Source organism: Pagrus major, chromosome 18 (genome assembly GCF_040436345.1).
Source record: "Pagrus major chromosome 18, Pma_NU_1.0".
NCBI classification, from domain to species: Eukaryota; Metazoa; Chordata; class Actinopteri; order Spariformes; family Sparidae; genus Pagrus; species Pagrus major.
The window spans coordinates 34342134-34357874 of record NC_133232.1 but is presented as its reverse complement, the minus strand read 5'-3'; the positions used below and the strand labels follow the sequence as shown (position 1 = coordinate 34357874).

The 15741-nt window shown below is 39.1% G+C and overlaps 1 protein-coding gene across 3 annotated transcripts in view; it reads left to right on the top strand.

Moving 5' to 3' along the window:
• fam13b (family with sequence similarity 13 member B) overlaps positions 1-15741 on the top strand; it is a 75746-nt gene that overhangs the window by 34546 nt on the left and 25459 nt on the right. For all 3 annotated transcript variants that reach the window (XM_073486325.1, XM_073486323.1, XM_073486324.1), the window contains exon 7: positions 5343-5470. In XM_073486325.1, coding sequence (XP_073342426.1) covers positions 5343-5470 — 128 coding nt within the window. The remainder of the gene's footprint in view (positions 1-5342; positions 5471-15741) is intronic.

Below are 15741 nucleotides of genomic sequence, written 5' to 3'. Positions count from 1 at the left end.
CAATATTAGATTTTCACATGAGAGGTTGAACTCATTAAAAGACAAACCGCAAACCCACGAACGAAATCCGCACAATAATTCAGCATCCACAGCTACATTAATCTAAAACTCTACACAACCTAAAGTTTTGCAATTAGAAAACAAGCTGCTTGTCCTGTCAGTGTTTTTCTTAATGTCCAACCCGTGAAAAACCTGCACAGAGCTACATGTATTCTCTGTATTGATGTTTATCTAACATCAGAATGAAAAGAGGGATACAAAAGAGCCTTGAAAACCACTGATGTAGGCCACAGTTTGAGACTTGTAACGTCAGTCCTGGTCAGTCGTCATTGTTCTGTGTTCTTGGCCCACCAACACTTCAGCTAGTGATGTCAGTGAGGCTCGTTGTTTTCTCTGTTTTCCACACCAAAAGCCTGGACCGGACCGCTAAAACCAAGGCCAAGTTCAAGACCTTTTGTTCCAGGGTGCTCTCGGGCCTTGTCGTTTCACCCACTCATGGCATGCAGAGATGTGCTCGTGTGTGAAAAGGCCTCATAATACACAGAAACACACACAGACACACACACACAGCAGCTCTGATTTGTGAGTTAACATGATTAACATTTTCCACAGTGTTAAATAAGGGGATAATATTTTCAGCTCTATAACCATTCCAGGTCATCCTGACAGGAGATTTAACAGCTCTTATCCTCTAATATTGTTACGTCACCTCACAGGCCTGCTGACTCAGCGGAGCTTTGATCATACTCAGAACCGTGTGCACCCCATGAATGAAGCCTGCAGCTCAGGGGACAGTTATACATTAAATGTGCATTGTTCATTATGCGAGCTCCTGCATTTTAATGGGTATACACAAGGGGGCATTAATATTGATATATGCACTCTTATTTATCCCACATCACTGATCAGCGACCTTGATAGAATATGTTCTTAATAGCTGATATATAATCCAAGGTTATATTCATGGCATCGTTTATTCATATTACTGGTGAAGAGCTTTGAATTAATTTTACATGGTAATAATGTAGATCAGACCTCGAATCAAGGTCACTTAGGTCCGCCTGAAATATTTTATCTTGCCCATGAAATCAGGAACAATACTAGACAGAATTTCTGTCCATTAAATGCTAAATGAACTACATTTATATAGCTCTTCTCTAGTCTCACCAACCACTCAGAGCTGTACCTGCCAACCTTTTTAAGAATGGAAATAAAAAAATAAGTTTACTGCGACAGCATTTTTATGTTAAATACTTTAAATTGTGCTTCAATTCTCAGGAAAGAATGCAGAACAAGTCGCTTTCTTGTGTAAACATACTCGAATCTCTAGCAAAAACTAATATTCATCGGATTAACTGAAGTTGAGAATTTAACCGATTTAAAATGTATAAACTGACCATCAGAGATGGGCACAAATACATCAAAGTATCTTGTTATAAATTACAAATACTTGCCTATATAATATATCAAAATAGAATACAAAATATTGGTATAAAATATTTTCGTACATTAAAATGAAAGTAATATGATATTTTAAAAAATGCAAAAAGACATTATCCAAACTTCTCCTGTAATCTGCTCAGAGTTTACATTTAACTTTGATAATGCCAGTGGTTGCCAGAGTTTTCTAATGCAAAAACATCCAACGTGCCCCATGTTTATCAGATTTTTCAAAATGCAGACCCCTTTCCTTTAAAGCTTTTCTTTAAACGGGAATCGTCTCTGGGACGTCTGAAATGTGCTTGAGTTTTACTTTTTCTTTTACATTTCTTGTTCTGCCTCTTTCTTGCTGAGGAGGTCGAGGCGCAAGAGTACAGTTGGCTTCACACTTTGCAGTGCCAGAAACAGATTGTGAGGATTAACAGGGGAGAAGGGTGGTGTGAATATTTGTCATGAATCGGGAGAAATACAGGAAAATTGTGGAGCAGGAAAATGGGACAGGGCAATGAAAAACGGGAGTCTGCCCGAAAAATTGAAAGAGTTGATTCATGACTGGATAGATGAGATCCCCATTTAAATTATGACGAGTTGAAACTTAAATTAAAGATATCTTCAATGTAGTTCTGTCATAATTTATATTAAAGGTATTTTTAATTCAGCACATTGAAGATATATGAATTATTTTTTCAGATATCTCGCACTAAGATACTCCTAATCAATGTTGACGTATATATATCTGAAACTAAAGTAAGGTCTTGAATCTGAGTTGGCAGCCTAGTTTACTTCTGACATTCATTGACTTATTCAGATGGTCGATGACAAATGAATTACAGGGAGAGTTTGAGATAAGTTTAGCTATTTTACTGCACAAAACACAAGGTCATTTGCACAAGTGTAATAAGCCAGCATTGCAGTGCACTTGTTTGTTTTTCTCTTTGTCTACACCCAGCACACTGGTGTGTGAGGGAGTGGTAAATCACTATTCCTCAGCCTTTCACACCATTTATTCATTTAGTTAACATTTTACAGACACCTACACATGAAGATGCACATCGCAGTGTGGCTCTGCTCGGCTGCACACCAACACAAAAAAAAACATTTTTTGCTGCGAAGTTGAATTTAAATAAGCTTTTTCATTTTTTAGTCATTAAGAAAAGATGTAAAATGGAATTGAAGCTGTCTAAAAGTGGGTTTTCTTTACCTAATCACCTCATACGCACACACATACACACACAGAGGAGCGTTGTGAGTCATCCTCCCTGAATCTGCACTTGTGACGATGCAAGAATTCCCCGACAGCCAATCAGAGCTCATTGAACGGGAGGTGTTGCCGTAGCAACGACACAGTGACAGCAGCAGATGGGGTTGCTGTCAAGAAGCGTGAAGGAGGAAAGAGAAAAGAAATGAGGACACACAGAGCGATGTGGAGGAAAATGAACGTCTCATGACGACGGATCTGGTTCATGACCTTTTCACCCGTCGTCCTCAGGGTTTTTCCCAAGTTTCCCAACTTTGAACTGATACGTAAATCAGCTCATGAGAAAGGTTTTGTGCCCGGGGTGCAGCACTAGTGTGTTCTATCATTTGATGATCTTACAGAACAAATTGACAGTGAGTTAGAAAAATCACATATTACTAACAGGGAGAAAGAAGCTGTTTATCATCGCTAAGCTACTGCCCAAGTATTTGTGTTTGTGTCTTGTTCACAGGCTGTCAGCTGTCTGTATTATGATGACTTATTTCTGTCTACATATTTACTACCTGCCCATTGACTCCCCAGCATCTACCTCCCTTTCCTTTTTCCCCTTCCCGTCTTCCATCTCTTGTTTACTGTCAGATGCGTTACACTCTGTCCTCCATCATTCCCTCCTTCTCTTCCCTTTGCCTCGCTCTCCTCTCTTCTTTACTGCCTCTATCTATTGCGTTGACGTCTTCCTTTAAACTCAAGTCTCTCAATCAGAGCAAAACAAAACAAAGGACGTAAGTAGTGTGGGATCATGGGAGTTCTCTTTGGTTAGACAACGACCACTGCCGATGGAAAATCAATCTACATGAATCAGACAGAAATGTTCTTTCCTCACTCACTTATTCTCTCCTAGAAGTTGTGAAGGCAGGCGACCAAATCGAACGCACCATGGGTTTTTGGGTTTGAACATTGTTGAAAATGTTTAGAATAATATAAGTAAACAACTCAACAAAATACAAAGTAAAGGTCTAGTTGTTTTTAGATATTTTAATGCAGAAATGTTCCGTATTTTATCTTTAAAATAGGGCAGTCCTGGATAAATAACATTGTATTGTTAATTTCTTGTAATATATATGTTGTGTTAAATTTACCAGAAAGCAGTTCTTGTTTCTTTCATCGTCTTTGCTCCTCGCAACAAAGTTACTATGGATGCAAAAATCATTACAGGACACTTGTTAGTTAAATTTTTGTCAATGTTTTTCTCCACTCAACTGCAATGTGACTGATTGTGATTGTAACCCACACATATTTATTACAGGCTTAATATTTGTCATTAAAACCAAGAACTGTCCTGTAAAGTTTTTATTTTATGTCGAGCAGTAAACTAGTTTTTATGTGTTACGTGTCTGCTCAACTTGACCTTTTGCAATGTGAGGGTCAAGGATGGGTACATTGCAGAGTCGACAAGAAAATGATATGTCTCTTGATCTACTTTAATCCCTGCCTCCCTCTTCTCACTTTATTTCTCTATCCTGGTTTTATCTCTCTGCTTACCGCTGTATCTGTAGTGCCAATATATTACTCATTAGCTTCATCTATATTTAGATGTGGAACAAACTGAAATGTGTCCCTCCTGTCAGGCACTTGCGTACTGTAAATGTGAACATGGACTGTCAACACCTTTTTCTGTTTCTCGTCTGTACTGGGCAGCTCATCTCCACACACTAAAAGTCACAACTTGACATGATAGAAATGAGGAAGGAAAGGGTCGATTTTTTTTTTAATATATTTTTTAAATAATTATTAAAATAATCTTTAGAGCAGGGATTATTAATAGTTTAATAGTTAATTAACAGTTGTTTTTTGGTATACAAGTCAATTTGTGGACTAAATTGCTAAAGTAAATCCTAACAATGACCTTTAGTTGTGAACATCACCTAACTCTTAGTAATTCACGGGATAAAAGACCAGGTACAGAGCTATTATCCTCTCCACTGAGCTCGCTCCTGAGGCTGTTTAATGTCAGAGTGAATAACGGGAACACAGCTGTATTTTTATACCTCCATGCTGGTGATAGCCGGGGCTAGAGGCATTATGTTTTCGTTTATCCATCTATCCCATTCTGGTGGACGTCATATCTCAGAAACGCCTCGAGGGACTTTCTTCAAATTTGCCACAGACGTCCACTTGGTGGACAAAGGTGGTCAAAGGTCAAAGTTGCTGCGACCTCAGATCCATTTATTACATTCTTGTGGACGTTTGGCCATAACCCGTAAATAAGCCATAAGTTAACATAATTAATCTGCTAATTATGACAAAGTTTCACACGAATGTTTAATATGATAATATAATGAAATTCTAGAAATGTGAAAGGGTCAACACAGGAAATTGTAATGGTCTGCAAAAATGCACTTCTGGCCATTATTCAACGCCATAACTCAGGAACAGAAGAAATACTGAAACACTAATCTTGAAACTGTGGTGACTGTAGAAGAAACATAATTGTTTCACATTATTTCTTTAAATTTTCATCGTGATATATTACCATGAATCAAATTACCCTGTAGGAAACGGTTCAGATCAGCAGAATGGATTTGCTAAAGAGAAATCCCTGTGTAGTAACTGTACCTTCAGTCCTATAATTACCAATGTCTTCACCTTTCCATCTGAATTAATGGTTCATTTTTAAAAGATAACCTTTTGTGTTTGTCCTCAGATCACAGAGCTGTTGGACGATGAGCGGTGTGAGGCAGAATGTGAAGAGCTGCCTCAGGACGGAGAGGAGGGTCCTGCCTCCTCTGACTCACCACAACACGCACACACTGATGACGGCCCCGCAGCCAGGTGAGACATAACGACTGGGTCTGTGTCATTATGTAAGACGGGTACATTTTTTTTTCTTGGGTCATCTCAGAATGGTACTGAGAGGGAGAATGACGTGACAAAGGTTCACAGTCTGGACTGGATTTAAAAACTATGACATTGCAGTTACATGGTTTTCACCAACAGTCCATCAAGCCAACTTGTGACTTGCTCGCTGTGTGAGCTTCTTTCAGTCTGATTTTCACAGCTTTGTTTGGTGTTTCATGGACGATATCATCCTGTCACTGTCTTGTGTGGTTCATGCAGTCTATCTTTAAACTTGTCAGAATTTTTCCTGCACTTCCACTCTTTCACTTATCTCTGTGTATCCTACTGAAGTCAATCAAAATACTTACATGACTAAAAGATAGTTGGGTATTTTTAGACATTATTTACTGGATAATGGAAGACAAATAAAACTGACTTAGACTTTGTCTTTCTTGGCACAGGAGAGGTCAGAGTAGTAGGTAGAGTCACATTGCCTGGTTTTCAAGTATTCAATTCATCAGCAACTACTTTAAGATTTGAAAAATTGGTTTTAAAAAAAAAAAAAAGTAAAAATTGGACAAAACCAGACATTTGAGGATAACATCCTGGGTTTTGGGGAACATGGATTAACATTTTTTCACATTTCATAGACCAAACAACGAATCGATTAGTCTGAAATCTGACCTGACATGTTGTCAGTAGTCTAGTTGTGTTAATTAACCATGGATGTTTATTAGTTATATACAGTAAGTATGTTAAGAAGTCATGTATATGTTATAATGTATGTAATCTTTAAATTAACACTTAAGTCAGCAGCTCCGTGTTAAATGTCCAACATATTGCGAACACACTCATTCAATCATTCATTTCATCCAGTCATCAGTTACAGCAGTTTCCAATTGGTCTCACTAAAAGATGCCGAGCTCGTGTTCTGACCTGTTGATGTTCTGTAGCTGCTAACCAACCAGAAAACAAAGGCCTGACGCAAACATGCAGACACTTACGTACACAAGATAATAAGTCTCCCTCCAGACTTGAACGAGTTCAATCCCCTGAAGGAACATGGAGACCTTCTCAGGTTCTTATGATCTGCTGATCTCCTTTAAGTTGATTACTGAGTTAAACACTCAGACACCCAGAGATCTAACGTGAACAGAGAGGGTGTATCAAACTGCACAAATGTCACTTTCATTCGTCGTTTAATGTCTGAGTAAACCCGGGGACAAACAAACTATATCTTGGGACAAGAAGCACAGCTTTTTTTCATCCTACTAATGTTTTTTCTACAGTTAGTCCTGTTTGAACCAAACATGCAACAACAATGGTTTTATTTTGTCTGCTGCTCAAAACAGCGCAGTACTTTGACTAAGTTTTCATCAGAGACATGCAGACAGACTCAGAACAGAACATGAAGGAAGTGGTAACTAAGAAGATTTATTCATAGAGCACTGATGGAATAAAAAGTTGCTTAACATAAAGTTCCTTTAAGAAAGGTTTGGGAATATGAGCGAGTTTTGAAGTTGTTTTTAAAAAAATCACTCTGTATCCTCAGTTGTGTTTGAAGTGCACAGTGCAAAGTTAAACTTTCTTTTTTTATCCAGAAAAGTTCATTTTGTTTCATCATCCACTATTTTAGATCCTGACTCACGGGCGTTTAAACCAGGGACTTTGTTAAATCTGTGTTTATTCAACACTGTTTGCACAACATTGCTCTGGTTGTTCAGTAGCTCGCTACCTGTTAAATACAGATAAAGTTGTAAAGCAGAGGACAATAAATCAGCCTGCTGTGATTCTTTACAGCACTGTGCTCTGCATGTGTGTCAGTCAGGGTCATGCTGCTAGCTTTGTCCTACTGGCCTTTAAGATGATTACAGTAATCCATAATCCACGTACACACACACACACACTCACAGTTTCTTACACTATACGCACTCACACTCACATGACTTTGACCATACAGCACATGCATTATATCTCTCTGCCAGAATGCTGACATTTCATTTTAAGGCCACACACGGCAGGCAAAAACACAATTATGAGACTTTTGGCTGTTTTACTTCATTAACATGTCTTTTTTCGGACTAGTCTGGGGCTTTAACATGATGTCTGAACTGATTTACTGCCAGTTAATTGTTTAATAATATTTTCAAAGATTTTATATTTGCAAAAATTTAAATGTCAGCCATTCACATATTCCAACATATTATTAGTAAAGTTAATCATGCTAGCGTGTTTATACATGGCACTACAGGCTGCGCTACACAGTTTATAGGCCCAGTTTAATATGCAAGGTAATTTTAGACTTCCTGCTCTCCTGCTCTGTCTCTCTATCAGCTCCTCTATCAGGTCCTTGACCTGAAAACCGTTGAAGACCTTTGGACCAGTTGTAAAAAACAAGTTCAAAACAAACATTGTTTAAAGATCTGGCTGTGGAGATTTATGCAAACAAGCGCATTTGAATTAGATAATACATAATTGGCACATTTAAACATAATATTTCAGAAAATCATTGTCTTAATGTAAGTAATCAGCTGGATGTATCACCTGTAGTGTATCACATGAAGCCCACTGTGCCACCAATGGCAGCAAAGTTTAGGCTGCTATGTGTGTCATGCATGCGTGTGTGCATCTTTGGTATCTAAGTGGTTTAGTAGTTAATGCATTGTTTGTGGGGTAACATAAAAGGATTCCTCGGTGTGTATTTGTGTGTATTTTATTGGATGAAGGCTTTAGGTTGCAGCTGTTGTCCATCGGCACTCAGCGTGCACTCACAGCTTTAATCGTTGTTGATGAAGATGAAGCAAATCATTTAAATGAAACGACGCAGGCCAGACAGTTTTATCTCTAAGTCTCATTTGATTGTTTTAGTTAGTATTAATTGTCTTTAGCTGTTGCTAGCCTGCAGACATCATCCCCCATGACCTTGTCTAACCTCAGTGTCTGGTCGGGGGGGATTAATGCTGTATTTGTAGACCCTGTACTCAATAGCCTTAACCACAAAGATATTTAAATAATTTACCCCCCGAGCTTCTGAGAATACATCTGTTTAAATTGCTAAAAATATCAAGCACACTTTTGAAGGCATCAAGCATTTAGTCTCATTGCTCATCTGACCAACATTTCTGCATTTTAAGTGGAATAAAGCTGCAACGATTAGTAAATTAATCAATCAATTAAAAAAATACAAAAATATTGCCCCTTCTTTGATAAATAATTATTTCAGTCTTTTCTTTTCTTTTTAGCAGACGTGTCAAACAGTTGATTAAATGTAAGGACCTGCTGCTTTTCACCAAATAAACTTTTTATTGTATTTCAGCATCAAATTTCTTTTTAGTCCAGATTTATAGACCAACATCTAATAGGTCTTCATAAACAAACAATAATTATACATTTTCATGTGGTGGCGTTGCTGCGACTGATGCCTACTTTCAGTATCGTAGGTCCCATCAGAACTTCCTGAAACTCAATTCTAAATTTTCAAACAGCTTCTTTGTTCGACCAACAATCCAGTTCCCACTCCATATATTCACTTTGCTAAAATGGGGAACCAGTGAAAAAATGAATTTCTGCCAATTAATTTTGTGATGATCGATTAACTAACTTATTGTGTCACTTCTGGTCATGTTGAGATAATTTATTTGAATATGAAGGATGTGTTATTGTCAATTTAAATATGGAGTACTTTTATTTATTTTGGAAAATCAGTCAGAGGGAAGTTATTTTGTTTTTTAGCATTTTGCATCTATCAGTTGATCATTAATTTATTGTCTTTTCTTCCAGTTCATTCCCACAGAACGAAGTGTTTACCCACTAAGATTGTCTCAGAATGACAATTCATTAAATACAAGCCATGAGCACTATTGTGAACGTTTTGTTGAGTCACTGTATATCTGCATTTTTTTACTCAAACGACTTGATTGTTTTGAGAGCAGCTCACTGCTCCGTGTGTACGCCAGTCACTGTTTGAATCATAAGTGGTTGTGACAGCTCTGAAAGGGAGAGAAAGTTCCCGTCTAGTGACTCAACATTAACTCTGGTTGAGTTGTTTGTCTAACACTTGACAGACGGGGAAGTCTGTCCTCTGTGGCTGTTGCAGTGCTCCTTTAATAGACTCTGACAGCCAACACACATACACACACACACCTTACATGCTGACAGCCTCTGCTCATTTCAAATCTATATATAATCCCTGGTATTTCTCTTCTGATCTCTCTTCTTCCCCCGTCACTACTTCCCTCCTTCTCCACTCTTCTGATGTCCTCCTCTCTCTCTCTGTATGTGGAAAGTATTTTTTATGAGGCCACTGATTTATCCCGGCAGGCTGAGGAAGAGGGCTCTTGGGATGAACTCCTGGCCCCGGTGAGGAGAAGCAGAGCAGGAGGGGGAGGGAGGGATTAATGGATGGAACGGAGAATCGGAGGGCAGAGACGGCCATGACGGAGCAGGGAGAGGGTGGGGGAATTGGAAAGTGTCCCTACTTGTGAACGATTTATTGATCTCCGGTCTGAGTGAAAATGCAATATCAGACCTCAGGAGGGAAAAGGTCAACAGAGAAGATAGCATTTAAACACATTATAAAACACTTGTCTTCAATTTTGTCCCAGAGTAAGAGCCTTCCTGCTTTCAGTCTTGCTGGTCATTCCTCGCCAACAATCGGAGCATTACTGACGCATGTACCGTCTCGTGTTACAGATAATCAGTGTTAGTCCTCTCTGAGAATCCCCGCACATGATTTCTTATACAGCTGTGGAAATTATTTATATCAAAGCATGACACTGCACTTCTTTCTCTTTGTGCCAACAATGTGCACGTGTACACCCACACATAGCAAGCACAGATGAAAATATAGGCCCCCTCCTCACTTCACAAGTCAAGTACATTTACTTGTTACACCTGATGATTTGTGCACATGCAGCCACAGAGGACTTGAATATGTGCGACAAAAAAAATCACGTGAATTTATTGCATTCACGCCTTGCAAGATTAGTCTAATAAAATGTTGTTCACGATGTGTGTCGGACTGTACGATGGTAATTTGAGGTATGTCTTGAGATTGTGAGATGAATTCATGAGGAATTGTCACAAGTACCATCCTACGTCATCCATCTGTGCCGCTCATATGTTTTGAAAATGCAGCCAAATAATAGAAAAAACTTTGGCTGTTTTGTTCCTCCTCAACTCTATTAAGAAACGGCACGATATGTCACGCCAGCCAGTGTATCCTGCGTCATTTCGTGTTTTATTGGTTGCTCCTAAACACCAAGATTTTCCAAGATATTACCGTGTTTCTCTCAGAGGTGTCAGCGCTCATTTCAGACAGCTCACAAATTCTACAGTGTAACGGGGCCTTTAGACACAATCAGCAGCAAACCCATTGATTTTCTATAGAGAGAGCAGATGTATGGATTTACCACCTGCACTCGTTGATCCAGTTGTAGTTTTGACATTTCAATGAGCACCAATGCAAAAACAGCTGTCCAAGAACTAAACTAAAGGAGAATTGTGATCGATAAAAAGCCTCCTGGATTGTTACTTCCTTGTTTTCTTCTCCAAAGAACAATGGTTGCTACTGCCTTCTTTTGCACTAAAATACATATTTTACAGAACATCTTTCACAAGGCTTTCTTCTACCTGTTGCACACTGGTTCTCCCTCCTTGTAGTGTAGATAATACAGTATGTGTCTCAGTGTTGACCCTCTTCTCTTTTTGGTTTTTCTTCTGTCTTTTGACTTGTTTCAGTTGAGTTGTCCCCTGTCTCGTACTGTACATACTATATATATCAAATGCAATGCGTCGGCATGACCTATATATATATATATATATACATACACACACACAAAGACAGTATATAGGTCAGTACAGCAGTATCAGCTGTTTACTTTTTGTGTTTTGACCTACTTCATTGATCACTCCCGCTTTTTCCTCTATGGCTCACACCAGAGGGAATAAGATTTGGCTGACTTTTTCTGACAAAAAATATTCTGTTCTGTAGTTTTATGCACACAGAAAGTAATTAATCATAAAGTAGTTTAAAATATGAAACATTTCTTGAAACTCAATCCAGTTAGCACAAACCCCACAGCAGTGGCTGAAATGATGACGGGATTTCAGTTGGTTCCTGGATTCAAAATGATCGGTTTTTTGGCAGCTGATCGAAGAATTAAATTTTATACTTGTCATGAAAGCACCTACAGGGAGATTATATTTATTGCATATTAATGCATAAAATAAAGATAAAAACTAGAGAGAGATCAAGAGATATATCAAGTATTGTGAGATCAATTTAAAACTCAAAGCATTCTCTCTTATTAATACAGTAAATGTATAAAACTTGTACTCATCACTGATTACTGTTTAAAAAGAAGTCCTCCTCTCTTTCCTTCAGTTTCTCTCACTTCTTGCCCTCCTTTCCCTGCTTTCCTCACCCTTCACTTCTCAGTCGTGCCTAGGCCTGGGCGCCAGCACTGGGCACAATGTGTAACATGATATACTAACTGACCTAGATAGCAACGCTCACCACGTGCGCTATCAGTTCTCACCCACAGTTCTGGTACAGCCGTCTCTTGAGGCTTTCTAAACAGCGCTCACGTTCATAAATCATCATGGAAACAGGTTTATTTTGATTGTCACCCTACAGGGACTCGTTGTGTCCGCAGATAGCCGCTGAAGTTTCTTTGTGTTAGTCACAAACGATAAAGTTTAAGATTTCTGGAAAGTTATTTGATACTGTTTGAGGAAGTCGTGGACTGTCCGGGTATTTTACAAATCAGTCAAGTACACATTGTCCCATAATGGACTTGTACTTTAACACTTGTGCTGCATTGTAATTCATAATGTACCAAGTACTCTTTTAGGTTGGCAGGTGTCAGAAATGGTTGAACCTCATGTATCCAGTCATCCTATCATAAGTTATTGCATAAGGCAGGTATCTGTAGAAACTGGGGCAGCAACTCATAATTTCTTTCATGGTCAATTCTGATTTTTTTTATGAAGAAATGTCAGAAAATAGACAAGAAATGTCCATCACAAGGTCTCAAAGCCCAAGTTGAAGTTCTCATGTTGTAAATGTTTTCCAGTCCACAGTCTGTAGCCCAAAATATGTAAATGTACAATTATATTAAATGAATAAAAGCAGCAAATCCTCACTGGAACTAGTAAAATGTTCTGTGTTTTTAGTTGATAATGTCTTAAACAATCAATCGAAGATCAAAATTGTTGATCAATTAATCATTTCAGCTGTTTAAGCAACAGTTCTTACTTTCTTCTGGGTAAACATTATTTTTACTGTATAGATTGAAAGGTTATTTTCTTACTTATATGATCTTCAGCTTTGTCAAGGAAAGATATCAGAGCTCAGAGTTAGTTCTGGGATCTCTAAAGTTCCTCTTAAGACATAACATACCCAAACTTCATAACAATACACTGTGTGAATGTTTTATCCTATTACCTCATAGTTTGATCTTTCAGACGACAGAAGAACAGCAGCACATTGTATCTTGCTCCCACTGTGGCTCCTGATCAGGCAAAAGCTTTCAACAATGGAAAGTAGATAATATTGTGTTTATAGATGACACAAAACTTTAATTGATGGATTTGATGAAACCAGAACCAAATTTTTCTTAATTCTAGTTCCAGGATATCTTACTTAGTTATTTTACTTTTGTATAAATTGACTTTTTACCCATCAATTCTGCATGATTTATGATACTTGACTTTAGGTGCAGACATTTGGATTGTTTGTTTAGTGGGCATCATGCCAAAAACGGTCAGCGAAGCTTTAAATGCATTTTAAAAAAAAACATTGATTCTTGTTGCTCTCCTACAGTGAGATCTCTGGAAGCGATCACTTGCATCTTAAAATGGCATTCTGTTATAGTGTTTCTGATAAAACAGGCTTATCTTGTCCTGGTCCAAGCAAAATGTTCTGAGTAGCTTCTCTGAAACAGCCGGTGACACAGAGTTTAAAGGTTTATTTGATTTAGATCGGAACAACTCATCTTTCAGTCAAGTTTTCTTTGGTTATTCTTTGATAATCTTTGTCTTTATCGCTTCTCTTTGGGAAATCTTTGTCAAAGTGTATTTTAAAGCTTTCAGTCACACAACTCCAGCTCAGATCAACTGGTCAGGCAGCAATCACATGGTAGATTAAACCCCCTCTTTGCAAGGCTTTGCTTTCTGGTGCTTGCTTTATACTCTCCAGTATGATATTGTCTGTGACTTTGATTTGAAAGAAGTTGATCTGTAGTCTCGTCCTATTGGAAACACACCGACTGACGCACAGAAACAATTTGAGGACAACAGCAACTAACCTAGTTTCCTTTGAAGTGATTTGTGAGTGTTTCGATTCTGTCATTGTTATCAGTGTTGTCGAATGTCATCTCTCATACAGTGCAGACAGATATTACTCTGAAGTGCACTTTTAAAGCACATTAATTACATGTGAATACGTCTTGCCCTCCTTTCTCTGATGCTGTTTTTCCTCCCCTCTTTCCTCCCCCCTGTGCTCCCTCTCGTTGTCTTTCTCTCTGATCAGCTCTTTATGTATCACTGCCACTCCCATTGTGATCAATGATTTGTTGAACGAAAGGCTGTCGTTACAGAAGGCTAATAGAGGGTGATGTAAAAGTCTGAGGTGTGTGATTACGTGCGTCTTGTGTGTTCGTTTATGCTTGTGTGTGTGTGTGTGTGTGCACGCCATTACACAGCCCACTGGGTCGGCTGTAATAACTGCTGAGTTATAGTCACCTCTGAGTGGACCAAAAAAAATCAAACACCCTCCCACTTCCTTCCTCGTGATTGGTCCACATAATTCATTCCCGCTATACAATTGGCTCTCAATGTCAGCCCCTCTCATCCCATTGGTCCTCCTGGAGTTGTTGCCAGGTTACATCAGAAGCTCGTATATTTGAGCAGAGCTCTGGATGTTTACTGCAGCACTTCTACAGACAGAGTGCAGAGTGAGACAACCTCACTCACCAACACACACACACACACACACACACACACACATTCAAGAACCCACACACACACACCCACACACCGGTTCAGAGGACGCCACAGAATGCACCCAGGCGATACCCTGGATCTGCTGCTAGACCTGCTGGTACTGACGCTGACACCTCAGAGCGCTCAACTAGGATAACCTTCCCATTGGACACAAGGCCGACCTACGGCACAGACCCACCCGATACTGAAAGAGAAGATATCTGAAGGGAGGAGAAACAGAAGAAGCTAAACAGCTGGATACTGCTCCGACAGGAGATGTGTCAAGTGGTTAACAAGCAAAAAGAAGGACGAGACCGAAATCGTGCTGAGTTTGGTTAAAAGTCAAGCCGACTCCTCTGCAGGATTCAAAGAATAATAAAACCAACTGGACTTTAATAACCTGCGTGTTAGCTTGCTGACCGCACTGGGCAGAAGAAGAAGAGGCACAACTGACTGAAAACAGCCTGCGAGACCTACTGAAACACCTTCAGGCTGCATCCACTGATACAAAACACCCCAGACCGAAAGGACAGATCACAGTGAGAGAAAACACAGCTGGAAAAATGAGAATGGCCTGTGACATTCTGCTGCAGAGGTAAACATCAGGGTTATGTAACTCCTACAGTCTGATTGGAAAGGGTGGATGGGTGGATGGATGACACAAATATGTGACTGGATTGATGGATAGATGAGCAGTGGAGGGTAACAGAGAGGGGGAAAGGGCGAGAAATGGGATTAATTAAGTCGATTAACTGGGGAATGCCAGAGGATCGGATCAACTTATGAATGCTGGAATGAATCAGTGGAAACCTTCATGGTGTGTGATTTAAATGCTTTTTATTGTGAATGGAAGAATGGAGGGGAACGAGGTTGGATTGTGTTTCTTGCTCATTGTTTTGTTGCCAGGGAGAGATGAAAGAGAATCGGAGACGAGGGGAAGTCTGTGACTTTTCTTTTACAGGAATAGAAACAGAGCTGGAGATGAAGAGAAAGGGGTCATGGCATTACTTAACAGCTGATTTTGTGTTATGCAATCTAAGTATGAAGAAAGAAAAGGGGGGCTGGCTGAGAATGTGTCAGCATGTTGCTGCGCAGAAGGGCAGAAAATGGCACTTTTCACCTTTTTAATATAAGCTGTTTCAAAGGGGCTGTTTTGATAAATCAAAGCCATTCACCTTTTGCAATAGGTGCACTCATAATTGGAGGACATTGCAGATGTTGGCAGTTTCCATACAGTTTTCGCATCGTTGAGTACCTTAAAATCTCTGCAATCAATTTTC